Source organism: Zonotrichia albicollis, chromosome 8 (genome assembly GCF_047830755.1).
Source record: "Zonotrichia albicollis isolate bZonAlb1 chromosome 8, bZonAlb1.hap1, whole genome shotgun sequence".
Classification (NCBI taxonomy): Eukaryota; Metazoa; Chordata; class Aves; order Passeriformes; family Passerellidae; genus Zonotrichia; species Zonotrichia albicollis.
The window spans coordinates 24,024,357-24,050,811 of record NC_133826.1 but is presented as its reverse complement, the minus strand read 5'-3'; the positions used below and the strand labels follow the sequence as shown (position 1 = coordinate 24,050,811).

Sequence of the window (26,455 nt, the reverse complement as noted above, 5' to 3'; positions counted from 1 at the left end):
ATGCTTCTTTCTTTTCCTTTTTGCACGTAGTATCTGGCATCTGTACAAAGCACCAAAAAAAAAATCCCTTATTTCACAGATTTCCTCTTAGTTTTTGGAATATTTTTCTTTCTGTAAGCATGAAGATAGGAACTATTAAAGCCCATTTTCAGCAGTTCTCAAAGCACACAGTCATGGCAGCTGCTATTTATGAATGATGTTTGGGAGGTTCTGTCAATGGAAGAACAAACAGATTTTTGTATGTGCACAATTCTGGATATTTAGCACACAGAGGCACTTCCCAAATGTTTTGTGAGAACAAAAAGCCCTTTCCCTGGCTGTTTACAGATGGCTTGCAGAGAATAAGTGAGAGGTTCAAGCGTGGCTGAACTGAGCAGCTGCTGGGAGTTCAGATAAATGATTTCCAGCCCTGCTCTTCCCCAGCCCTGCTTTGGAGGCTGCAGAAGGAGACATTGCAGGGTGATGCTGTCCATCACATCAGGGGTCAGAAGGAAATCTTGCCTCATTTCCATTGTCCCCACCTGCTCTTTGGAAGCTTATCCTTTAAACATTATCACTGCTGGAAGCTTTTTAGTGTTCAAGTTCCAGCCATGACCTCATGGGCTTTTTGGAGATGAAAGAAACTTGTGTGAGCAAGGAGATGAAGACAAGCCCTTGCTCCTGGATGCAATGTGCCCTGGGATGTGTCCATCCTTGTGATGAAAAATGCACACATCATCCCCTTTGGTTTCTCCAGCACTGATTCTGAGCTTGTGTGGCTTCAGCAGGGCAAACTCTGCTTTCCACATTTCCAAGGCTCTCTTGTGTACCTTCTGTAGTGATGAAGTGCTGAGATGAAGAACACAGCATTTCTTTCAAAGCCAAGTTGGCCTCCAATTCCCGTGTTGCCGATGTATGTATCCAAAAAAAGCTGAGTTAAATAATAAAATAAAGTCACCTGTGAGGTATCCTCTGCATCCTCCATCACCAGAGCTAATAAGGTAATCCCCCATAAGGCCATTAAAATAGGTTTTAAGTCCCAGAAATGTTTTGCTTCAATATAAACAGAGGGTTTTTCTAAGTTTCTTTTACTTCTCCTTGTTTGCTCATGAGTAGGGACTCTCTCACATCCTATTCAGAAGCTGTTTAGGACATTTCTTTCTTTCTTTGTAGGTGGGGTTACTGAGCCTGCAGGAATACTTGGCTCAGACTTTACAGGAGGCAAGCTGAGGCCTCAAAGGCTATTTGAACCAAAACATAATCAAAGTAAAAATGTACTTCTCTTAGGAAGATGTTTCTGCACAGCTGGTTTAGAGCAGGAGGAAGCCCTCAGAGCTTTTACAGGGCTTGTTATACTGGACCTACCACTCTGCTGTGCTTGAAACTTGTGGAGAGAATGCCTTCCACCTCTGAAACGCAGGCTTCAGCCAGGGCATCCTGAGGGGAGCGTGAACCAGCAGAGTTTGTCTAACACATCATTGTGCATCAATCTAGAACATGGAATAAGTATCTTCACTGACAGATGTAAGACATCCCGTAATTTTTCATGGTGGCTTGCTCTGGAGCATCAGAGTTCCTACTGGAATATCCACCAGGAAAAAGAAAGGATGAGTGCTTTCTACCCTGACACAACAAGGGAATGGAATAACAAAAACCTTAAATTTTCATCCTTTCTGCAAGGGGCAGTAAGATGGCTCACTCTGCATCATCTCCTAACCTCATCCATGGATTTCTCAGGCTACAGAAGTGGATTAAATCTGTCCAAGCTGATGTCTCTTGGGTGAGAATGGGTGTCACATCAACCTCTGTCCTGCACAGAACAGGGACATCAAGGCAGATGCTGCTCTGGGTTTTGTGGCCAGCTCTGGGAATGTGTCTCTTTCTTTGGTCCCCAGACACGGTATGTACTCAAGAGTGAGGTTATTATGAAAGCCCTCAGAAACCTGAGTCAAGGTAAGCAACACTCCAGACTGAAAGGTCATGGAATCACAGAACATTTGAGGCTGAAAAAGACCTCTGAGATCAACTCCAGCTGTTCTCTCAGCACTGCCAAGGGCACCACTGACCCATGGCCCCAAGTGCACAGCTACACAGCTTTTAGATCCCTGCAGGGATGGAGACTCCACCACTACCCTGCACAGCCTGTGCCAGGGCTGGACAGCCCTTCCCATGGAGAAATTTTCCTTTCCTGGTATCCAACCTGAACTTCACCTGCCACAGCATGAGGCTGTTCCTTCTCATCCTGTCCCTGTTCCTGGGAGCAGAGCCTGACCCTTCCCCGGCTGTCCCCTCCTGTCAGGAGTTGTGCAGAGCCACAAGGGCCCCCTAAGCCTCCTTTTCTCCAGGCTGAGCCCCTTTCCCAGCTCCTTCAGCTACTCCCCATTGGATTTGTGCTTCAGTGGTGGTGAAAAAGCCCTGGGGACTTGTTAGGAACTTCAGTTAGGAACTTCGTGGGTAGAACCAGCTGGGCAGGTGAGTACCCAAAATCTTTATTGTTGGCTGAATTTAGTTTGTGGACTTTTCTGTAATTCGGTACCAGTAAAAGGAGGAGTTGTGACCTGGAAACTCACTGCCAGGTTGGTGTGGACAGGTCCCTTTTCCATTTTCCTGGAGCAAACACCATTTTGTATTTCTACCTCTGGGGAGCTGTGTCCCAGAGCTGTGCCCCCACACACACAGCTCATGCTGGCTGCTGACACACAGGGCTGTGGGCTAGAAGGTCTGCAAGAAGATCCATATTCCATGAGGGATTGCTGAGCTGACAGAGAATGCCCAGGACAGGCTTCACTCAAACCTGCTCACATGCTGGACACTCCAGTCACCGCTCTTTAGACTGGTGGCCCAAGTGCATAATGGAGAATTAACAGAGACCTAGGGGGACTGAGGAGTCAAGTGTTTGACAGCAGTGCTCTGCTCTCCCTGTTGTTCTGACAGCTTCCCTGTCAGGCCTCATCACACAGCCACTCCTGGGTCTGAGGGATGACAAAAGGAATTAGCTCAGCTGAGCTGGATGACGTTGGAAACAAACATCTCTCATCTGCTGAGCATTCCCTCTTGGAACTGTTCCCATCCCGATGGCTGCAAGGGGCTGCTGGGCACCACACACCTCCTGCTGCTCCCTTCTGCTGAAGGATGGGCACCCAGAGCTGGGACAGGCACCTGCCCCTGGGAGCTCTCATCCTGGGACTGTCACCAGGGCTGGTTCTGCTCAGCACCTTGGAGCTCACAAACGGTGCAGCTGGAGATCAGCAGCTCCAGTGCAGTATTGCCATTGATCAGCAAGGCATGCACAGGCTGTTGGAGTCAGAGGGAAGGAGCTCTGTGGGCCTGGAACACTCTTGGATTGCATCCGTGCTCCCTCTGAAGCCAGCAGGAGCTGCCTTGCTGTGATGCCTAAAGAGGCTGCCCTGGAACAGAGGCTAGACAGAGCTAAAGGAATAAAGGAAGAATTTATTAAAAGGCTTTCAAAGGACACACCCTGGTCAATATAAGAGCCTGGCCATGGCTCTGCCGAAGATGGATGCAAGATGGATGACCAGTCACAAATTTTCCCACTTTTGTAAGTTTTGGTCCATTTCCATATCGGGGTCAATTGTCCAATTACAGCTTCAGGTTATGCAGTCCCATCCTCTCAGATTGCTCTCCTCAATTTGATGTTGCTTGCACTTCTTGAGCCGGAAGCTGCAACACTGTCCTTGGTTCTCAGGCTGGAAAAGGATTGTTTTGTCTAACTAAACTGTGAAGAGAACTTGCTAACACTTTATATGCAGCTCAGAGTCACACACTAAGGCAGTACAGAATCTAAACAATATGAAAGCTAAAACTTAAAGCATCAGTTATACTATTACCTTCTCCTTCTATTTATCTTGGATGAACTTTAAAAAAATGGTTTAGATATCCATGCTGAGAGCATTGATATTGACATGTGAAAACCCCATCTTGGAAAACAGACCTACTCAAGGCAGAGGATTTATTTTAAAATCAGAGCAGATCCGCTGCATGTGTCAGAGGTGTCTCCCAGACCTGTGGGGTAAAACCTTGCAAGGCACCACAGAAGCAGCCAGATTGGTGGAGAAGAGTGTTGAGGAGCAGATTTCTTCTGCTCTAACAGGGATTTGGGATTGGGACTTTAGTTGAGCACCTGAGAGGTGCATGTCAGTGGAGTCACTCTGCAAGTATTTCTGTTTATTGTCTGCAAAATATCAGCACAACAGAGCAGGAAGGGACCCAGGGATGGACCAGTACCACCCACAAGGGGGGTTCACCCCACCCCAAGCTGGGGTATTGACTACATCAGCCATGCTGGACCTGCAGTCAGCTTGTTGCAAAGCAATCTCTGCTCATGAACATAACTTTAAATGCGAAATGAAAAATGAAGACCTGAATGCACCTACAGAGTCCAAAGATGAGCCCCCAGTTACAAGACAGGTCAGTCTGAAATGAAATCAATTGTCAGTTGAGGTGCCACCATTGTGCCACCAAAGGACACAGGAGATGCATTTCAACCCACTTGAACAATCAGGCTTGTTCCAGCCCCAGCAGTAATAGCCATTTTTCCAGACAGAATTGACATTATAAATGAGTTGTTGGTTAATTTGCTGCTATGTTAAGATCGTTGATTCTACAGCTACGTCCTTAAGCAACAGTGCCTGAATACAAACTACCCAGCAGCAAAATTATAACTGCATTTGGATGCAGAACACAACCTTCTTATCACCAGACTTCAATGCAGAGTTTCGGGGTTACTCATGCAAAAATAGCTTGTCTGAATGAGTGAGCATGTGAGGGCTGCTCCTCAGCCTGTAACCAGCAGCAGCTGGGAAGCAGCTCAGCAATATCTGCCTTTCCAGAGATCCAAACCCACCTCCTTGTGGAGCTCAGAGCCATGTGAAGGAGCCCACGTGTTGGCCCATCAGCAGCTTCCTCACCCTGCTCCAGCCAGAGCACATCCAGATTTGCTGTTTTGGATAGGGTCATCCACCTGATTTACAGCTGGTCCAGCATTTTGAGGACATTGAAACAGCTTGAGTTTTAGCACTCATAGGGGTAGGACCACACAGATAAGTCATGAAGATGCTGGTCCTCACCTCAGTGGTGGAATTCCATGTCTCATGGAAAAGCTCTGTGCTGGAAGTCTGGTGAGATGTGTCCCTGCCCATGGCAGGGCAGGTAAAACTGGGTGATCTTTAAGGTCCCTTCCAGTCTAAACCCTCCTGGCATCCTGTGATTCTCTCTTTTCAAAGCTCCCCTCCACAATTTGGCACTAAATTTGACTATAACTTCTGCCTTTCCCATCCCAGCCTTACAGGAATGCGTTATGCTCCTGGCAGGTGTTGTAGGGAAAGCTTCCAGGCAAAAAAATTATGGATAGGGGGTAAAAAGCACAGGAATGTCCCCTTTAGGGGAACAGCCATGAAAAAAAAACCAGGGACCATGAGTAGTAAAACTAATGGTGAGGAACAAGCCAGGAGCCTGTGTCACACAGCTGCTGGAGCAGAAAGCAGAACCATAACAGAGCAATGGGACATTGTTCCTTAATGTTCGCATTGCTCTCCACAGGAGCACAAAAAGACCTTTGCTCACCTTGCTCTGACAAGTTATAAATAGAGGTTAAAAAAGATTATTAAATTTGACCGCTTGTGTCCACCAGAGAAATAAAAAAACCTTTAAACCCAAATTATTTGATGTAAGTAGGACAGTCCAACCTTTATTCTTTGCCAGGAGTTTGGTTAAATAAATGCTTTTCTCTGAGTGAATAAATGAACTTCTCAGTAAAATCTGTCAGAAGAAACTCCCAGTGGACAAGGCACTGAGAGGCCAATACTGACACATTCCCAGACACTCAGAAATACTTTTTTTCCTTATCAATTCTGCTTTTGAGATAAATAGCCCCCTCTCTCACCTACCCCTTTGTGTTTTTACACACACCCACACACAGATATGTATATATGAATACATAACTATTTATTCCCAAAACTTAAAGCAGCTTTTAAATCACATGATGAGATGTAAATACTCATCTCCCAGGCTCATACCCATGCCTGAAATATCAGGTGTGCTCCCACCTGGTTTGGAGCTGGCTCTGGACCCATCAGATGGCAAGCAAGGGCTATAGATCCTGATCCTATACATCCCCAAGTCACTCCAGCTAAACCATGTTTCCTTGGCAGCTGAGAAGTGGGATAATAAGATTTCTACTCTAAAGATATGTGCCCAGAGCACCAGGCCTTTAATTATGCAAAGGACTGGAGCCAGCTTCCTCCTGCCTTTTTCAGATAAGTGGTTTCACCGAAAGATTACAGCCAGCAGAATTTGGCACCTGGCTCTGCTGGCACCAAGGGCCTTTTGTTCTTTGCCCATGCAGTCTCCTGCCACGGAAATTTGTGCTTATCCAGGATCCACCCCAGTGGATCCAGTTGCCATGTCAGCAGATTAGTGCCCACAAAAGAGCAGCAGCAGCCCTGGGCAGACATTTAGCATCTCCCAAAACCTTAGGGCCGAGCGGTGCTGATGCTCATTTGTGCTCTTTGTCCCTCATGGGAAAAGCTGGCTCCAGCCCCATTCTGCTCCAGTCCCTCTGGCCTGGGAGCCAGGAAGGCAGTGAGCAAGCCCTGCTCCTGCTGAGCTGGGTGCTGTGGAGGCTGTTTTACTGCAGAACAAACTGGTTCTGAGTGTGCCAGTGGTACCTGGGCCATGGCAAATTGCAGGAACCAGCAGAAATTCAGCAAATCCCTCTAATGCCAGCCTGGCAGCCTCAAAACACCTTCCACTGTCTGATGACTAGACACAAAACCAGCCCTGTTTTCCTCTTCTGCAGTCCCATGGTGGCTGGCCAGCCGAGCACCAAGGCAAGGGCACCTCACCCAGGGAGAGGCAGCACAGGGCTGCCTCCTGACTGGGGCCACTCCTGCTCCCAGACAGTTTCATACCCAGAAATTAGCTGAAATCAGATCTGTAAAAAGTGTCCTTTAAGTTCCTGTGGATACAATGAATTGCTGCACTAGCATGAAATGTGTAGAATATGTCTTGGGAGCTTTGGGAGAAGCAAACCCTGGTAGAAGAAGGTTGGGTGGAGGCTTTGGAAATTGCCTTGGTGTTGGGTTAATGCTTCTAGGTGAAGTGAACACTAAAGCTAATACTGACTTCAAGGGGAAGGGATACCCCAAGGGTAAATCCTGGAGATAATTTGGATACTTTCTCTATATTTTAATGTTTACACAGAGGAAAGACTTCACAGCTGCATATTTACGGTGACTGTACAGAGTGAGAGTGACATCTGAAGAAACACATAGGCTTTCTTCTCCAAAGAGAAAGCTGGATTGAGACAAAAATGACCTAAATAAACATTGGAAGATCATAGGAAAGTATTCCTTGGAGGCAGAGAAAAGGAATATATACATGCAGATAAGTGTTGGGTATTGTTCTTTGGAGAATTTCAGTGCATCAAAGGAGGCTGGTATCAGCCCTGGAACAACATCAGAAGAAATGCTGTCTGAGGAGAAGCAGAAGGGCTAAAAGAAATTTATCTGGGCAGAGGAAGGTACAATGGAGTCGCCAGTTTTAAATACTGAGGTGGTTTCTGGCTTTTCCATGTATTGCTCACTGGGCTTGAGAAAGAACAACCTCTCCTAGCTGAGAGGCTTGTGAGCAACGGAGAGGTGGACCAATGGAGTTTGTGGTGGGTGCAGGGAACAACAATAACTTATTGGTTCAGTTTATATAATAAATATTTCCATTTATGGGCTCAGATGTCTATTATAAGCACAGAACAAGGTAACTACACTTGTATCTGCTCTATCCCCGTGTTGGAACTGTTCAGCACCCCATTGTGTCATAAACCCAGAATATAATTTAAGAAGGAAAAAAGCATCAAAGTAAATGAGAGATGGACTTCAGGAATACTTCAAGTCTGTGTACACCATGGAGCACTGACCTCAGAGTGCAATTGAAAAGGATATCATAACACATCAGTTTGGAAGCAGAATGTACAGTTTATTGCAAAGAAGGAAAAATCCAGGGCAGAACTCACTCACTCCTCCCCACCTCCATTTTTCACTGCAGGTAAATCAGATTACAAGAACTTGTAGCAGCTTCTGAAATGACTGTAAACTCAACTAGCAAACTGCCAGCACATGGTTTTTAAGGTGTCTGAGGAATAACCCTGCACAGCCTAAAACTCTTTGTCAGCCAAGAAGGGAACTCAAAGAGCTTTTTGTACTGTTGCTCCCACACTGGATTTATTTGCTTTTATTTTCCTGCCACCTTGCTGTGCTTCTTATACACCATCTATCATGCCATTAATATACTATATTTATATGCATCTACCTCTGTGCAACCCCATGTGGCAATGCAGTGTGACCCAGGCTCAAGCCCTGAAGTGCCCTGGCTGAGGCAGGGATGGCAGCAGGGAGGATGCCAAGGAGAAAGAAAATTGTTCCACGTGTGATTGCAATGGGGAGATGCAGGCACAGAAGGGGGAAACCTCTGCAGGCACTGTATGGGAAGGAGGAATGGCTGTGGATGGGCATCAGATCCCACTGGCAGAGCTGTAGGCACCAGCTCCAGCACTGGCACAGGTGCAGTCACACAGAAGAAACACATCTCCTGTCCCCTGGGGCTCAGCCTCTTTCCTGGGAAGTGAGGATTCACAAAAATAGGAAGCTGGAAATGCTACTACACAGCAGCTAAATATAGCCTGGCCAATGGAGGAGCTGCAGCCCTCACTCCAAAACCAAAGGCAGGGAAAGAGAACCACACATTCCCTGCCAGGATGAGGGGGGATGGAGGGAGCTGCTGGCCATGGCAGAGGCTCCCTGGGGAGCCTGGGCAGTGCCCAGCACCCTCTGGGGAAGAACCTTTTCTGATAGCCAGCCTGGCTCTCCCTGGCCCAGCTCCAGCCCTTCCCTGGTCACAGGGAGCAGAGACCAGCGCTGCAGAACACACAACTGAGCTGCTCTTCCATAGGGCTCCTAATTTTGCCATCCTTGGAGGTGTTCGACCTGTTCCCCCCATGAAAAACCCCTTGGTTACAGCAGCATGTTTGCCAAATGCTGATTTTGGGGGCTGATTCCTCCAAGACAAAGAAGCAGTGGAAGGTGGATGTGGGGTTACCAGCACAGAGATGCCAGCAGTGGGGCTGGGGCTCAGCACATGCATCAGTTGTGTCTGTTTTGCTTTTTAACAGCCAATAACCAACTTGGAAAAGTTGGTCTGGATCCAGCATGGAGGTAAACAAATCACTGACAACACAAGGGAAATTGCAAATTTACTTTGGGAAGGGGAAAAACATCCTTAGATGCCAGTTTATCCCCAAAAGTGAAGTTTTCTTCAAGGTGTGAAGACTTTATGGTTTAGCTATTGCTTCCACAGCAGGCTGAACTAGTGAAGGGCAGTAGAATTACTGGGCATGAGTAATTAAATCAAATTTTAAAATTAGGCTCTCCTTATCTGAAACTGAACACTGGAAATTGGTAGACACAGTCTTAATCTCTGTTCCTCAGATCTCTGTCTGCAAAAGGAAGCAGCATCACCCCTGTCTAATTTCCTCATCTAATTACACAGGATTACAGAGCTGGCAGCTCACTAATATTTAGGCTTTGTTTGAGATTCCAGTGAAACATCCCAAAGGCAGGACTTCTGTGTTCAGCGTCACATCCAGACACCCTTTGATTAATAACTTTTAAAGTAACATGCTAATGAGAAGAAGAAGAAAGACTTTTGAGTGACTCCACATTTACCAAATGGAAAAATAAGTATTGAAACCTACAGCAAAGGACTTTTCAACACTTATCCACAGGAAGATCAAGCCCAGGATGACAAGACCAGGTTCAGGATGCACAAGCACCCTGAATTCTGGGATCTCCTAGTGCCAGGCTTTGCAGCCCTGAAACTTCCCATAACAGACCCAAATTCCCTCTTGTTCTGTGGTACCAAACCCAAGGAGGGCCTTGCTTGAGGAGACATCCCTGCTGCTCTTTACAGCCTGGCAGGGGAGATTTAGACGGGATATTAGGAAAAATTCCTTCCTCCAAATGGTTGTCCAGCCTGGCACAGCTGCCCAGGGCAGGGGTGGAGTCCCCATCCCTGGGGGGATCTAAAAGCTGTGTATCTGTGGCACTTGGGGATGTGGGTTGGTGGTGGCCCTGCCAGTGCTGGGAGATAGTTGATTTCAGTGACCTTACAGGGATTTTCCAGTGTAAATGCTTCCATGGTTCTGTTATGGGAAGTCTGTGTGTCTGGCAGGCCTCCAAGGATGAAAACCAACACTTCAAAGCTGCTTGGCTGCTCCGGCCATCCCAAACCCTGCCTGAGGGCTGCAGGGGGAAAGGGGCAGCAGCAAAGGAGGACTCCACCCACTGCTCCACGCTGCTTTTCTGCTGGATTTGTTCCATCTCAGATTTTTTCCCATAATCACAGCAATGGTTTGGGTTGGAAGGGACCTTAAAGCTCACCTCATTCCACCCCTGCCACGGGCAGGGACATGTTCCACTATCCCAGTTTGCTTCAAGCCCTATCCAACCTGACCTTGGACACTGCCAGGGCCTGCCCACCCTCACAGGGAACAATTCCTGCCCAATATCCCATCTAACCTGCCCTCTGTCAGCTTAAAGCCACTCCCCTTGTCCTGTCACGACATTCCCTTGTCCAAAGTCCCTCTCCAGGAAGGTTTAAGTAATACCATTTCCAGGTAGGAAGAATTGCCATGGCAGGTGTTTCAGCTGACAGAGTTTACCCCCTCCTTTAGTGTAGGAGAAGCAGGCGAGGTAAGGGGAGCTCTGCAAAGCTCCAGCATTCCCAGGGGAGGAAGACTCCGGCTTGGCAGTCTCCAAGCGCCCTCTGGTGCAGACACAGCCAGCAGCTCCAGCCAGCTCTGGCGGGGAATTTATCCAGAACATCCATGCCGGATGTTAATGGGGCTGTTTGGGGTTATGGAAAGGGGGGACAGCCACCGTGCCCTGTGAAGGCAGCGCTCTCCAGGAGAGAGAGCCTTTGGATCTCTGCTCCCTGTGACAGGGACAGGACCCAGGGAGCAGCTGGAGCTGTACCAGGGCAGGTCAGGCTGGAGATCAGGAAAGGTTCTTCCCCAGAGGGTGCTGGCACTGCCCAGGCTCCCCAGGGAATGGGCACAGCCCCAAGGCTGCCAGAGCTCCAGGGGTTTGGACAATGCTGCCAGGGATGCACAGGGTGGGATTGTTGGGGTGTCTGGGCAGGCACAGGGTTGGGCTGGATGATCCTGAGGGTCTCCCTTCCAGCTCAGGATATCCTGTGAATCTCTGTTGACTGGACATTGGCACAAGGCTTGCTTCAGAATTTACCCTTATTTTTAATGGTAAATGGGATGGGTCTGGTGGAATTGAGAGGATCAGCTGGTGCCTGGATTGGAGCAGAGAAAGGCATAGATGGCTCTTCATAGACCATCCAGGCACCCCAGCAGAAGACAGGAAGCTTGGAAAGAAAGAGGCATTTCCAGATAGCATGGAAAGATACATTTGAAGGTAACTAAGGGTATGAAATGTGGGCCAAGAGGGCAGTGAACAATAGTAAGAAGTTTACTAAGACAACTACAGCAGTGAGAAAGAGGGGAAATAAAAAAGCAGTGAAAAAGATCAGCAGATCCATTCTAGATTGGCACTGAGAGTTCAATGGCCAGGCAAGATACAAGAAGAGAAACATGCAGCCAGGTGGGGGTGCAAAGAATGACTAACGAGGCATCAGGCAATGGATTCTGTCTGTCAGGTGCTGCAAACACAACACCCAGCATGGGGCTGAGCAGGAGTCAGAGCATCATTAATTTAGTGAGGTCTGCTGCAGGCAGGGATCCGGGGTCTCAGTGGGAGCATCTGAGAAATGAGGGAATGAAACAGAAAAGCCATCAGCTCCCTGGATACTCTGAAATATGAGCTGCAGCTGCAGCTATTTTTAGAAGCATGAAATATCCTGAGTGGGAAGGGAGTCACAAGGATCAGTCATGCAGTCCAACTTCTGGCTCAGGACACCCCAACAATGCCACCCTGTGCATCCCTGGCAGCATTGTCCAAACCCCCCTGGAGCTCTGGCAGCCTTGGGGCTGTGCCCATTCCCTGGGCAGCCTGGGCAGTGCCAGCACCCTCTGGGGAAGAACCTTTCCTGATATCCAGCCTTCCCTCAGGTCCTGGCTGTGGAGGACTAGAGAAGGTTAACAAGTTGTCCATTTACACAGGATATGGCTTGCAGGCTAGTTAGATTCTACTGAAATCTGCTGAAAACTTCTTGGACAAGCTATTAAACATCTAATTCCTATAGCTCTGCAACACTAGTAGGACAATTAATAAATTCATATGTATTCTTTATTAGGAAAAAAACGTTTTAAACAAAAAAGCTTTTGCTGACAGAAAAGAGGAAGATTAAGATGGCTTGGCTTTAGCAGTAGCAGTGTTATTATCTAACTGCTGCGTCCCAGCAAGAGATCCTGTGGAAACTGTGCCAAGATCAAGGATGGGTTACAAGAACTCACAACTTCCTTCTAGTGATTTCTGAGAAACTCAAGTGTGTTGTAGAGATGCTGAGGGCCACTTTCTAGGGAGTGGGATTGTGCCTAAGATGTGGAAGCAACACCCCTTTTCCTGGCCTGTCCTCACTGCCATGCCAGCATGCCCAGAAGCAGAGACAATGCTGAGGCAGAGATTCCTGCAGTGCCCCAGAGCCCTGGGAGACTCCCAGGGGAGCAGCTGCTGCCCAAACAGCCCCTGTACTCAGAGTGGGCTCACAAAGGGCTGTGGGTGCTCTCCTGGCCACTGCTGGCAAGCACTGGACACGACAGGGCTCTCCTGCCTCCCCACCAGCATTTCTTTCCATAAAACATTCTGTGTGTGCTGCAAACAGTGAGGCTGCACTGGGAGAGCTGCGAGATGGTGCCAGCAGTGCCTCAAGGAGACACAGTGTGCATAAGCAAGGGCTCCCTTACGTAAGAGCCTGCTGTCAAAGCCAGGCCAAAACAGCCCTTTGCTTTTCTGTCATCCTTGACTCTGTGGGGAAGCATCAATGCAAACATCCCTCTGCAGAGAGGAGAGGCTTGCAACAATAATCTACTGCAAAATGATACTCTCCAGATTTTAAACACCTGCTGCTGGTCAGAGGCATTCAGTGAAACTTATCAAGCTGTGCTTGGTAAATAAAACCCAAAAAAACTCTTGAAAAATAGCAGTATGGAGCCTGCAAAATCTTCTGGGCTGAAGTAAGTGCTGGATTGGCAGCAGTGCCACAGCAGTGCACAGTGCTCACACTTCCATGATGTATCACAAACACTTAAAGCAGAGTTATGCTTGAGCACTTTGGGCACAGGACCAGGATGCTATGGATTCAGGAATGTTAATGAGCTACTGCTCTGAACTGATAGACTTCTGTGGGAAGTCTCTTCCCATCTTTATTCAGTGCCTGGAAGACCAGAGGCTTCAGTCTGTGTGTTGACTTGACAGAGAGAAATACTTCAGTGGAATGTAAAGGAGCAGCACAGCTGGCTCCAAGCTTATTTAACATCCCTGTGTTTACACTGTAATACCTATGGGACAAACAGTGCTATGATATTATTAGTTCTTCTCTGTTTTTCTTCCCTCAGAAATAAAGAATCACCACAATCTAAGGAGGCTGGAAAAAGGCCTATAAAATCATTTCTCAGTGGGACACAAGAACAGAAATCAAAGCCTTCAGACACAGTTTCCCCAATTTGACCTGGGGAGCCTGGGTCAGCAGTTTTCAGGGTATAGAAAAGGAGGTTCAAGTTATGAGGCTCCTCTTTCTGTGCACAGAAATAATAAAATGAAGGGTAAAGCCACAGGATTCCTCCATGAGGGGAACAATGCTAAGAAAGACAAAGAAAAATTCTTTTTCTCCATGACTGAAACCTACAGATGCTGAGTCTCCCCTGGCTGTACTGGGATAAAGGTATCCAGCAGAGCTCCATGTGACAGTGACACACCTCCTCCAAGGGTGTGTAGGACTCCCTGTGGGATCATTCTGCCTCCAAGCACATTTGGCCAAATTACCATTGAGCTCCACAGCCACAGAAACATCCACTCTAGTCCCAGGGATAGCAAAGCTTAAATGGTCTTTCATTTCCAGCTTTGTTTTTTGGATTCTCTCCCATTCTTCTACTCATGCAAGAAGACAACCTCTTGTGCTTCACCTTCTGAATGTGTGGTCCTTGGCCACACAGCTGTCACACAGACAATCCTGTGCTCAAGAAACTGCTCTGAGATTGTTATTTGATTGCCAGGGAACTCTTAAGTTTAACCTGGAGAAGACCTTCAAGCAAAAGACATGGAAAATTCCTGCAGAAGTAACTAAAAGTCAGTTATTTTCCTCTTAACTCCAAGCTGAAGCACCTCCTGGGCAATCACTTTCAATATGCAGAAGCTGTGTCCAAAGACAAAATAAAATAAATCCTAGGAATGCCAATGGCTTTAGAAATCTAGCTGGTGCCTGAAGGAGATAACTGGGGTGCTCTTACAGCATAGATGGTGACATACTTCGGTGTTTTAGCTGCCTCTGGTGCTGCTATAATCAGTTTTCCTCTGCAGGGAAAAAATTAAAATAAGGTGTTTCTGTGGAAGGGCTTTTTCTCCAAAAGCAGAGGGAAGAAAGCAAAGTTCAGAAATGTAACCTGGGGGGCAGCAGGAGTGCTTGTGACAGGGCTAAGACAAAGACACTCTGTAAACTACAAAACTTCAAGCCCTTCAGACTTACCTGTAGCCAATATTTACAGTATGGGTAAGAATGTGTTTATTCTGTTATGTACCTGACCAGATAAAGAGGACACACAGCCTTCATAACACTTCCCAAGAGTATTTATTAGTCAGGACTGATCTGTGTCAAAGCATGACACACTTCATACCTCAAATGGCATTTCATCACAGTGCAGCTGCACAGGCCTCTGCTCTCCCTGAACACATCCCTGATGTGCCAAGGCAGACTGCAGCTCACCACTTATTCACATACATCAGTTCCTGCATTTGTTTGAGTTTGAGGAGTTCAAGAAACGTTCTGTTTTCTCTGCCCCAATCATTTGAAAAGTTTCTTTCTTTTCTTCCTCCACTGTTTATTATCCACATCTTCAGTATCACCAGGAGGATCTGGCATTACAAAGCCATCAGTCATTTTATAGTAGACTATTGTGGAGTCTGTCTCAACTATGGCCAAGGTAACTGACAGCAGGGTGTCAGGATCCTCTGGAGGCAGAGAGGCTTTCTTCAGTATTTCCCTTAACCTAGGAGAGGAAAAAAAGCACTTAGAAAGGAATCCACAACCATCTGTGATGGCACAAAGGTACAATAGCACCATTTTTATCCAGCCTGTTTTCACTCTGCAAAATTGTCTTCACTAAAATGAGCATAATATCTGTTTTAATAAAAATCCAAAGTTGTGTAATCAAGCAACAAAAGAGAATAACAGAGTCAGTTACACACACCTCTGCTGGAAATGGCTCAACACATGCTTCTAAGCTTTGTTTAGGTACACTCACATGCACATCCCTCAGCCATCCCTCATCCACCACAATCCCAGCACAGCAATCTCTACTGGCCCTGTTTTCAGCAGACTTATATAAGAAATCTAATTAAGTAACACCTGGTGTTCAGTTGGAGAACTGAATAATTAAGATGTGTTCCATTTGCAGAGGTAAGTCTGCCAGTCCCTGTGCCACAGGTCTCTGCCAGCCTGTGGAAGGCCCAGGAGCCCAAGCCAGGTTTCTCTACCTCCCTGTCTAGACTAGAAGCCACAAGACTAATGCTCTTCTTCAGAACTGTCAGCCCAAATAATGTCTTCCTTAAAAGCTCAAGACAAAGTTATGCAATTTTTCCTGTTTAGCTTATTTTAAGAGTAACATGCCAGTTACTTTACGGTTCAGAGCTCAGGACAGCACTGATCCCTGGAGTCCCTGCATTCCTGGTCTGACTGGGGAGCAAGCTCTGAAGGAGTGTGGTGAGCACAGACAGACCCTGCCCCCAATGTCAGGTGCAAGAGGGCTCCTCTGAGATTGCTGGGACAGGTTACATTCCAGGGGGAGTTCAGCTGTGCACCAGGATAATCAGTCCTGGCTTTGTGCACCCTGGAGAGCTCACCCAGCAGAGCACAGGCAGCTCTGGGGCCAGGGCTGTCTAAAGGCAGCAGCTTTCAGACTTCAATCATCATCTTCCCTCAGAACCCCTTTGATCCTCTAATAAAAGCCAAATGGAACGTGGCAGAGAATGAGCAGCAGCCTGGAAAGGCTCCCTGTTAAGCCCATGACCTTCTTAAGGACCCATCTGTGTTCTGAGCTGTGCATAATCCAGCCTGGTAAATTCAGGAGGGCCTCTCCTCCTGCTGCACCACTGGCCCAAACACAGCAAGGCAACACAACACATTTATTCCATACCACAGAGATACCAGGGCTGGGAAAAGCACTATCCTAGCCCTCCCACATCAGTGCATTCCCTAACAACACAACAAATAAGGTGACAGAGAGTGTGCTGGCCACTGGCAGAGGAGAGACACTGCAAGAGATTCCTTCAGGTAATGGGACATCTACTCCTGTGCTCACTGCCACCCCAGCAGGGTCTGTCTGCAGGCTTATTTGACAGGTAACTTATTTATTCTGTGCTCTGAACCTCTGGCTCCTGTCACTCCCAGCCCCTGTGCAGAGGCACCCCCAGCACCACAATGTCCTGCCAAAGCCCTGGCAGGGGACAAGAGCCTGGGAAAAGATTACAGACCTCCTTCCTGACACATGCAGAGAACAAGAATCTAATAGTCACATGCAGAATCATGGAATGATTTGGGTTGGAGGGGACCTTAAAGCTCATCCAGTTCTATCCATGGGCAAGGACATTTCCATTATCTCAGTTTGCACCAAGCCCTGTCCAGTCTGGCCTTGGACACTTCCAGGGATCCAGGGGCAGCCACAGCTTCACTGGGCAGCTGTGCCAGGGCCTCAGCACCCTCAGCAGCCAAGGGTCTGGGAAAGCTCTAAACAGGCAGGCTGTTGGCAGAGACCCTGTGAGGGAAGAACTATCCATGAAGCAGAGGACATTGATCTCTCTTGCTCCTGTAGAGGCAATACAGAATTAATGATAACATGCCAAATTAAAGGGCACAGCTTCCCAGGAGAGATATTTTGGGAGCCAAAGAAAACTTGTGTTGAGTGTGGACAATGCTGTATCTGCGCAGACTGAGGCAGAGGCCTGGATTCACCTGTCAGCCACAGCAGAAGCTCCTTCCTATTTTCTTAAATACCTGTCACTGGTTTTTGATAGTCTGCTAGGAGGAAGGATGGAACAGTGAAGCTGTAGATCTACATTTCTGATACTCATGATCTCTTCTTATACTGCCAAGCACAAACACCTGAGACTTTATTTCCCCCTGTTAAGCAACTAGGACTTTGAAGATGCCCCACGATCCCAAAAGCAGCCAGGTCCTGACAACAGATTAATGCCATTTCTTGTTCCTTTTCTGGAGACAGGAGTTCCAGGATTTATGTAAGGGGCACAAAGACACACCATTGCATCAGGATGATCTGCTAGCTCTGCTCTCCACAGATGAGGAATGACAAGTGCAAATGCCCCCTTTTCCCCTTCCCCCTCCCTCCACAGGCAGCCCCAAGACAAGGGCTCTCATTCATGCATACCACAGTGTCCACAGTGCACTGCAGCACATCTGCACAGTGCTGAGAGGCTATCTTTTAGAGGGATAAGCTCTGGAATTCAGGAAGTCTGTGTCAGACATCATGCCTTGCCCTCCTCCCCTGAAGGCATCCCCAGCAGCCTCTGTGTCCAGCCTGCTCACAATGTTCTCTGCACCAGCAGACACTGCAAAGGAGCCATGGCACCTCTGATTTTACTGTGCTTGCTGCCTGCCACGAGCAGGAAGGTGAAACACTGCAGGCTTTTGTAATCCTTTTCATGCATCAAATACTGTCTATGGAAAAACAGGAAAGCATCAAGCCTTGTTGGCCTTCTGAAATCCAAAGAATGCACGTTGGACATCCTAAATGAGGCAGGAACCCTTTATTTCAAGGCTGCCCATCTCCCAAACAGCTGCAGTCAATGATGGAAATGAAGTCCTGGGCAGGAAGCCCATGTGGTAACACCCCCAGCAGAGCCATACTCTAATTTAAATTCCCCAGTTAATGGCTACCAATAAGCTCCTCAGTGACCAGTACAATCTGCTACACCATACAGCTGATGACAGCCATAAAAGATGAATTTGCTTAAATAAAAGTGGATTTAACATTTCTGAAGGTGTCAAGCATCAGTGAACAGAGGAATTCAGTGCATCCAGCAGTCTGGCAGATGCCAACAGCCTTGACCACCTACATTCCCCAGCACCCTGAGCAGCCTTTCCCTGAGTCACAGCTGTGCCAGGACACCTCTGGAATTACTGATAACTGATGGAACACTGACACCAAGGGGCCCATGGTCACTCTGGGCTTGGTTCCCCAGCTGTGCTCCAACAGTGTGAGCCCCACAGAAGCTGTGGGATCAAGCCTTTGGTATGGCCTGGCTCCCTCTGGGTCCTCATTTTCCACAGGAGTTCCAGCATGCCCACTCCACTGTCTGCACTGCCAGTTTTCAGCAGAATGGAGAGACTTGACAAGAGAAAAGGTGCAGCTGAGAAGCAGTTCCTGCTGTTCTGCAGGGTCTCAGTAAAAGCTCAGCTGCATGTTCACTCAATCCAGAGCTGCTCCCACCAGGCCAGATCAAGCAGGACAAAGCTCTTATTTTCCACCCAGGAAGCAAACTCACATTCACCTCATGCTCCAGGAGATGCAAAGGACTTCACCTCAAACACTCTGTTCTCCAGAGCTGGCATTTCTAAAACACTTTGCATTAGAAAAAGGGCTCAGAAAAGGCTTCCTAGATACAGACTAGAGACAGTAGGGATTGTATTTTTCTACCAAAAAAATAGTCATAGGAGCAGGTTTAACTTACTTAATATTGTGCAAGGAGCACTGCAGTAAGGGAACAGCACTAGCAATGTCATCCTGCATCTGTCATTACTGCTGCATTCTAACTTAATGATAGCTGTGAGCTGACCCTATCTTCTATTACTGTGGCAATTAATAGCTTTAAAATAAAACAAATCCCCCAAAAAACCAAGAAAATCCATACAAATCTATCCAGAGAGCACAGGGGAATGTTGCATCCTTTCCCTACCTTAATTTTGCACCATGTAGGCCCTCAACGTCCATCAGAGATCTGTGCTGTGTTTCTCAATATCCCAATAGCTCTTAACAAATTAATATTCTTCTTTTCTCTGGGAGAGAGAGCCAGGTGTAGAGCTGCTGACCCCAAGCTTCAACTGACTCTGCAAAAACCAGCCAAGGGCAGAACCATAAAGAACTCAAGCAGCAAGGTCTGTGATGAACAAGAGGGCATTTCAGACACACACCCCATGCAATGCCTCTGAGAAGCAGCATCCCTCTGCAAGCTCAGGGCACGTTTATGGAGGTTGCATAGAGCTCCATTGAGCTGAAATGGAACTACTGCCTTCCATCCCATAAAAGCCAAAGGCTTTCAATCTGCCCTTTATACTTGGATGAATAATTCCTGGCAGGCTCGGCCAGCCTGACCAGCTCCCTCCCCTGCTGGCCAGGCAGGGCTGCAGAGTGCACACAAGTTGGTCTCTGTGCCCCTGCAGAGATCATTACCCCAGGCACTGGAGCGTGCCATTGTCCCAGCACCAGGGCACAGGAACCTCCCAGAGAGCACAATTCCTTGGGTTTAGCCAGCACTGCAAACCTCAGCACAGCTCAGCACCAGCAATGCTGCTCCAGACCCTGCTGCAGGGCAGGCAGCATGAACCCAGTGCCCTGAAATATGTGGGAAGGAGCACAAGGGGCTGGGAGGAGGTGTAAATGCACAGCACTGCTCCTGGGGATTTGTTCCCAAAACACACAAACAGGGAATGCTAGAAGAATGCATTGAGTGTTTTATTTATATTTATTTTTTTCTTTCCGTTACTCAGTTTTTTGTAATGGAAAGAAAAAAATAAATGTAAATAAAACACTACATGCCACACTAGTCAGGAGAAGGAATTGAAGCCCTGAGGAATATTAAAGATCTTTTTCCATGGAAGTTCAAGAAGAAAACAAGAGAAACCACACAAGAGGGAGGTATCAAAGTTCAGCAAAGTTCTACAGGACACACTTAATACTGGATGTTCAGCCAAAGTACTGCATAACCCACTCTACTATGGGAGCTGCAAACTGATTTAAAATATTAAATCTAAAAAATTAAATAAAATACTAATAAAGAGCTTACACTTAGGAGCCATTAATTATATTTTCAATGTGTGATTTACTGCATGAGTAAATTATGCTTTTAGTAAGGGAGTTACTGACAAAACTGTGAAGAGGATGCAAGATGCACATCACACTTACAGTGCTTTAAAATAACAGGATTTTTCAGTTTACAGCAAGATTTATTTCAAAGTCTACAGACTCTGAAGACAGTAAATTCCAGTCCTCAGATTTCCTTCTCAGGATGCTTATCAGCCTTAAAACAAAACATTTATGTATTGCTTTCTTCTAAAGTAAGTCAGCATTTTAACAGAATAAGCCTTTCCCAAACTTCACAGGTCTCCATGACCTCAGGCAACTTCATCCTTCATTTACAGCACTTGTACACAAAATACAAACAGAGCAGTGACGTGTCATCTAATCTGACAGTTTATCTGCAACATTCTGCTTAGACAGAGTTATTTGTCTAGGACAGGCAGTGCCCAATTCCATTAGATCTGGGACCTACCTCCCTGAAGGCTCAAGGCTTTCCAGGCCATCTGAAAATCCAGCTCACAGCCAGCACTGTGAGCTCTCCTAACTTGCTGAGCTGGGTTTGTGCAAGTTATTTCTGCACTCCCAGGATTCACTGCTTCCTCCACAGTGGAAAGCCACACTTCTGGAATGGACAATGAGGTATTGGCATGCTCTGAGGTGATGTAGTGAGCAGCAGACACACCCCAGCCTATGCACCTGCAAACTGCTCCCACAAGCAGGAATCCTCCTGGATTCAAAGGCTCTCCAAGCCTCAGCCAGCTCTGCGTGGGTCAGAAATTGCATCATATTCCCCAGGGCTTTGCTCACAGAAGATTCAGCAATCTTCATCTGAAGAGCACACAGAGCACTAAGCCATTTCTCAAGACTCTGCTCCACAGCCCATAATTCTGGAAGTCAGTGGATTCCACAGCCCATAATTCTGTAATTTAGTGGGTTAGGGTGCTGCTATCCTGCCACAGCTGGACGAGCAGCTTCCACCCAGCTCTGCAGAAGTGGACAGTGAGCTTAGGAAGCAGAACAGCTTTTGCCTTCAGCATTTATCTGTCATGCTCAAACTGGACATGATGAAATTTTGTAATAGGCTAAAAAACATTGAGTAGGTTTTAATTTTTGTAGGGCACTCACATTTGTCATTTGCCCAGGTGTCCTGCTGGTAATTTCCACAGCAACTTTCCTGTGGCCTTTTAAGGACACACTTCTCAGTGGCAGCCAAGTTGGGAACTCCATGAGACACCTGGAGCTTGGCTGACATGGATTTCAAATAGAGAACCATCACTGTATATCTCTGGAAGACCAAGCCCACAAGAGTGACTGACTAATATTGGCAAAATGTGAGATCTTTTTAGCACATACATAGTGCTAAAACCCATTATTTTCCGTGAATCACTTTTTTCTTCTACCAATAAGAGCAGAATGAAGATGGAAGGCTGATTTCAAGGTGTCACTTCCAAACCCTACCGGTTAAACAAGGAAGTGCTGCCCATAAATGCTGTCACTGGCTTCTTTTGCAGCTAGCACAATTCCAAGCCCAGAACAGAGACAGATCATTTTCACCTTCCCAAAGGAGGAAGAGCTTATTCTCAAGGGCTTATTTTCAACACTAAGCAAGCTGCATTCACTTGTACTCATACCTCCCCCCCGCTTTCAGCAGGTAACACAAAACCACAAAGTGCTGCTTTGAACAAAGTGCAGATACACATTCAACACCACAAACACAAGTGTTGTACACAAACACAACCTCCCAGCCTGACAGCATCCATGGCTACTGAACACAGACAGGACACAGCTGGCACTGCAGCCTGGGATTCAGCTCATTTTAGTGACAACACAGCCTGTGTCACTGCTCTGCAGCAAAGCCTGTTACAAACTGTACTCTTAATCAATGTGATGCATTCACTCTTTGCCTCTCCACCACACATCCTTCCAGTACTGGATTCCAGACACTCTGGTGCCAGAGGCAGAGCAAACAGCATCACCACAGAACAAACAAGTGCAGAGGCTCCCCATGAAAGGCTCCAATGACACAGAATAAGATAGGACATGCATGCAGTGGAATACCTGTCATTAAAAATCAATCAGAACATACTCCCAGCCTTTACCCAATGCCAGGAATCCAAGTTTTCAGCCCAGGTGGAAACACACTATACTAACCAAGCACAAGAGCTCAGCATGTAGGTGGAATTCCTCAGAGATCCCACATGCTCACCGGCTGCCTTCTATTTCCCCTAAAACCTTTGAGCTGAGAGCTGCAGCACGTCCCTTTCATTCACACACACATCTCCTGCTTGCAGACAGGCTGAATAACACCCCGCATTTCACCCAGCAGCTTTCCTCTCCTGTGGAGATCACATCTCCAAGCCCTCAGGACTGATTGATCAATACTTGCAAATATAATATTTTTTCAACATAAAACCAGTACTAAGCCCCATCAACACCTAGTAAATAAAATTTTCTTCCCCTTCACCCAACAAACAGCAAAATGATGATAAATGTCTGTTGGCAAGACATTGATCTATCACTTCTAAAACCCAAAATGGAAAGCAAAAACATCACTCCTAGAGTGCACACACACATCTAATAAGTGCAATTAATTGCCCACCTACCACTGTGTCAGGCTGCTGCCCACAGAGCAAGAGGAAGCAGCAAAAACCAGTAAGATTTGTAAAGCCAGCCCTAAGCTAGCTGCTAGCAGGAGTGGGAACAGAAGAAATTGAAAAATGTACAACCCTGTGATGCCACTGAAATAGTTCAGGTCTTCAGAGTCATCATAGCAGACACCAGTCAGAGAAGGCAGCCTTTATCAGAGAGTAAATCACACCCTGTGTCTGAGGCTGCCCTAAGGGCCAGTTAAGAGAGACTGTAAAACTACTGAAGTGGAAGTTTTCTAGGCTGTAAATATCTGTAATGTAACAAATTCATGGCTGTGCTGTCTTCTGCTTGAAGAGTTGCTCCTGCATGTGTGAGGAAATCAAGCCAAAAATCACAGGCACATGAGACTCTGGATGTAAAGTGAGTTTCCTGTTCAAAGTAGCCAAATTATAGTTTGAAAACTAAAGCAAAGCAAACCATACAAGGCTTATCCACAAATCTGACAATAAAAAAGCTGATTATTAGTTAGCTCCAAGAGGATTTCTTTCCTCTTAGGTCCTTTTAAGTCCAGCAACTCAGAAAGCATCACACTTTTCCAAGAGTACAAAATTAGCACAGGAATGTTCAAAACATAAGCTGTGAAGGCCTTGTGTTCTAGCCTTGTCTCTCAAACACATACTTTGGTGTCCATGTTATCTCCTAGCACATATGCAACTCCAGACAACAAGAAGTGTTTATCAGTGGGCATCAGTTTCTGCTTGATCTCCAAGAACCACTTCCAGACAGGGAGAGGCAAAGCTGAGGTTTCCTTAATGTTCCAAGCTGCCTGTGTGTCTGTAGAACCCAAAATAACTCTGCTTACAGGCTGAGAGGCTGCTTTCCTCTGATACTCCTCCATTTCCTCCTCCTTCCCCTCCTGACCAAGCCATCCCCAGCCTGTCAAATGTCCCTGTGCCCCGTTTTCTGTCAGTGGTGACCCAGCCCAGCAGCGAGCACAGCCTCACCTGTCGTGGCTGATGAGGATGTGAGCAGGCACTGGCACCATCACCTGGAGCCCCTCCTGCTCCTTGGCTCGGCCATGCAAGCACACCAGCTGCAGCTCTGCCACGCCCACCGGCTGCACCTCGTGCCAGCTCCTCCCTAGAAAGGTTGTGGGGATGAGAGAACACAAAACACGAGTTTTTATCAGTCAAATAACAAATGCAGTGTCTAAGTTAACATCTGAGGTTTTCTTTTCCTTCCCTCTCTCCCTTCACAGGAAAATTCCATTCCTCTGCCAAATCCCCCTCCTGAGAAGCAATCCTGCTAAAGAAATCCAAGGAGCAGGAGCCTGCTGGCTCCAGAGCTGCACTGAGGGGTGGGGAAGGGATCTGTCTGACAAAGCTGCTCTGCAGAAGGCACAAAGCAGATAAAACCAGAGATTTAGTCACGTGGCTCAGCACCCTGATCTGTGAAGCAGCAGGTGCTAAAAGCATGGTTAGTGATCATACACAGTTCTAAACTCCTGCTGAAGGGATAACGATGAAGTTTTTGCTGCAGAACTACAGAAATCTTCTTCTGAAGTCTATTAAGGCATTTTCTTCAGAGGTGTAACAGCAACAGACACAGCAATTCCTGCACTGTACAATCCCTCCCTTCCCTGACCTTGAGAAGCACCAGGCTCCAAGCAAAACTGGAATATTTTTCTTAGGCTGGCTGGCTGCCTACTCACAGTCCCTTTTCAATAAAGCCAACTTGGAAGAAGCCAGGCAGAAGTTGATATATCACATAACTCTGCTCCACTCTGAGCAGACAGCAGAAGACTACACTGGATTTCACAGGACCATTCTGGCCAGAAAAGCCCTCCGAGATCAGGGAGTCCCAGCAGTGACCTGACACTGCCAGGTCCTCTACCAGCCATGGCCCTAAGCACAAACCCTACAATTTATTGTATAAATTACTATGTTGTTACATAATATTACTACAATGGTTATAAATTACTGCTACCACACTTGCAAATGATCCTCTTTGCTAGAGGAATCACTGCCCTTTGCAGAAAACATTCCAGCACAAAACAGGCCAGCACACAACATTCAGCCATGTGCTGAATGGTGACTTTTGTGAAACACTGTGACTGAGTAATTTCACTTTAATCTGCAGGTGAGGACTATTACAAGCTCAACCACTGAACTTGTCACTTCACCTTCCTAGATTCCTTTTCCTTCCCCTACTCCTCTTTTGCTTTTATTTCCCTGCTGACTGCCTTTTCCCTGAACACCTGCACCTGGAAGTGCTGGATGAAACAAGAACTCCTCTTTGCACAGGCTCCAGGCAGGCACAGGATAGAAACTTCCAGCACAAAAACTCTCAAAATGGGCAGCAAGGCCTTTGGAAGGAAGGTCCTGTCCCAGTGCAAACAATGAATTTAACAGCTCATCAGGGCAAAGGCATTGGTTGGGATGCAGCCACTTCCCCCATTTACCTTCCAGGAGATCCAGGTACACCAAAAAGGCAGCGTACACTTGAGTACTGTCAGACACATCAAGGGACATCATTTCTGTGAACTGAGACCAGAGAGGAACGGTGATGGAGGAAAGCACAGGTTAAACTAAGAATGCACAGACCAGCAGACCCACTGGAGGTTCAAACCCGTTTGAAGGCAATCAAAAAGCAGGATTTGTTTCCTGACAGTATCTCAAAGGCTCCTTTTTCCACATTCCCCATAGTTTAGCGCTTAAAAAAGCAAGCAAAATAAACAAACACAAGAAGAGTCTCAACTATTTCTGGAACAGCTCTAGCTTTGTGAAATTTTACCTATGTTGGGGTAAATATAATTGTACCTATTTTTGCTGCAACACAACGTAACACGATGGCCAAATTAAACACCTCCATGTTTTCGGTGTGGTAAAAATTAAGACGGAGTCGAAGTTTAGGGCATTTGCGTTTCTCAGCTGGGATCCCATGATTTAAAACCTCCTCCCCTGCTGGCAGTGGCACTCCCCCAACTCCCCCACGGGCCGGAGCCCCCCTCGATAAACCCAATATCATCGATGAGATGGGAATTTCCCTGCAGAACCCTCCTGGGGGGACCCCACGTGCACCTCGAGGGGAAAATCCTGCAGGGTCCGGCCGGGAGAGCGGGACCCCGAGAAACAGCGGGACCCCCGAGAGAGAGCGGGACCCCCGCCCCGGCCTACCGTGGGGTGAGCCGTGATCCAATTGCCGCCAGCCGCCCCCGACCAGCTGCCCTGTGCCTTCTCCTCCCTCCCGGCCGCAGAGCAGCCCTGGCCCGGATCGGTGCCCCCTGGAGCCGGGCAAAGGCCCCCCCGGCCCGGCCCGGCCGCCGGCTCCATGCTGCCCTCCGTGTGTGCAACGCGGCTTCACTCCGGGCGGCGCACGCAGCACAGCGCTCCCGGAAACTGCCGCACTGCCGCCACCGTTCCGCCGCCGCTCCGCTCCTACCTATATACATATAAACAGATATAAAACATATATATAAACATATATAAATATATATATATATAAATATGTACTTTAACGGTCCCTTCTCTTAAAGACTCCAAAGCTTTATCAATCTGCAGTGTCCAGAGCTTTGCTAGACTGCATAAGGGATGTGCTTTCAAG

At 47.2% G+C, this 26,455-nt stretch overlaps 1 protein-coding gene across 1 annotated transcript; it reads right to left on the bottom strand.

Annotated features, from left to right (window-relative positions):
- Positions 1-14,785: 14,785 nt before the first annotated feature.
- TSEN15 (tRNA splicing endonuclease subunit 15) lies at positions 14,786-26,243 on the bottom strand. The gene is made up of 4 exons (XM_005487045.4): positions 26,029-26,243; positions 25,314-25,395; positions 23,857-23,992; positions 14,786-15,220 (listed from the first exon to the last, which is right to left on the bottom strand). Exons 1-4 carry the CDS (start codon positions 26,182-26,184, stop codon positions 15,016-15,018), a joined length of 579 nt encoding a protein of 192 aa, XP_005487102.1. The 5' UTR covers positions 26,185-26,243; the 3' UTR covers positions 14,786-15,015.
- Positions 26,244-26,455: the final 212 nt, after the last annotated feature.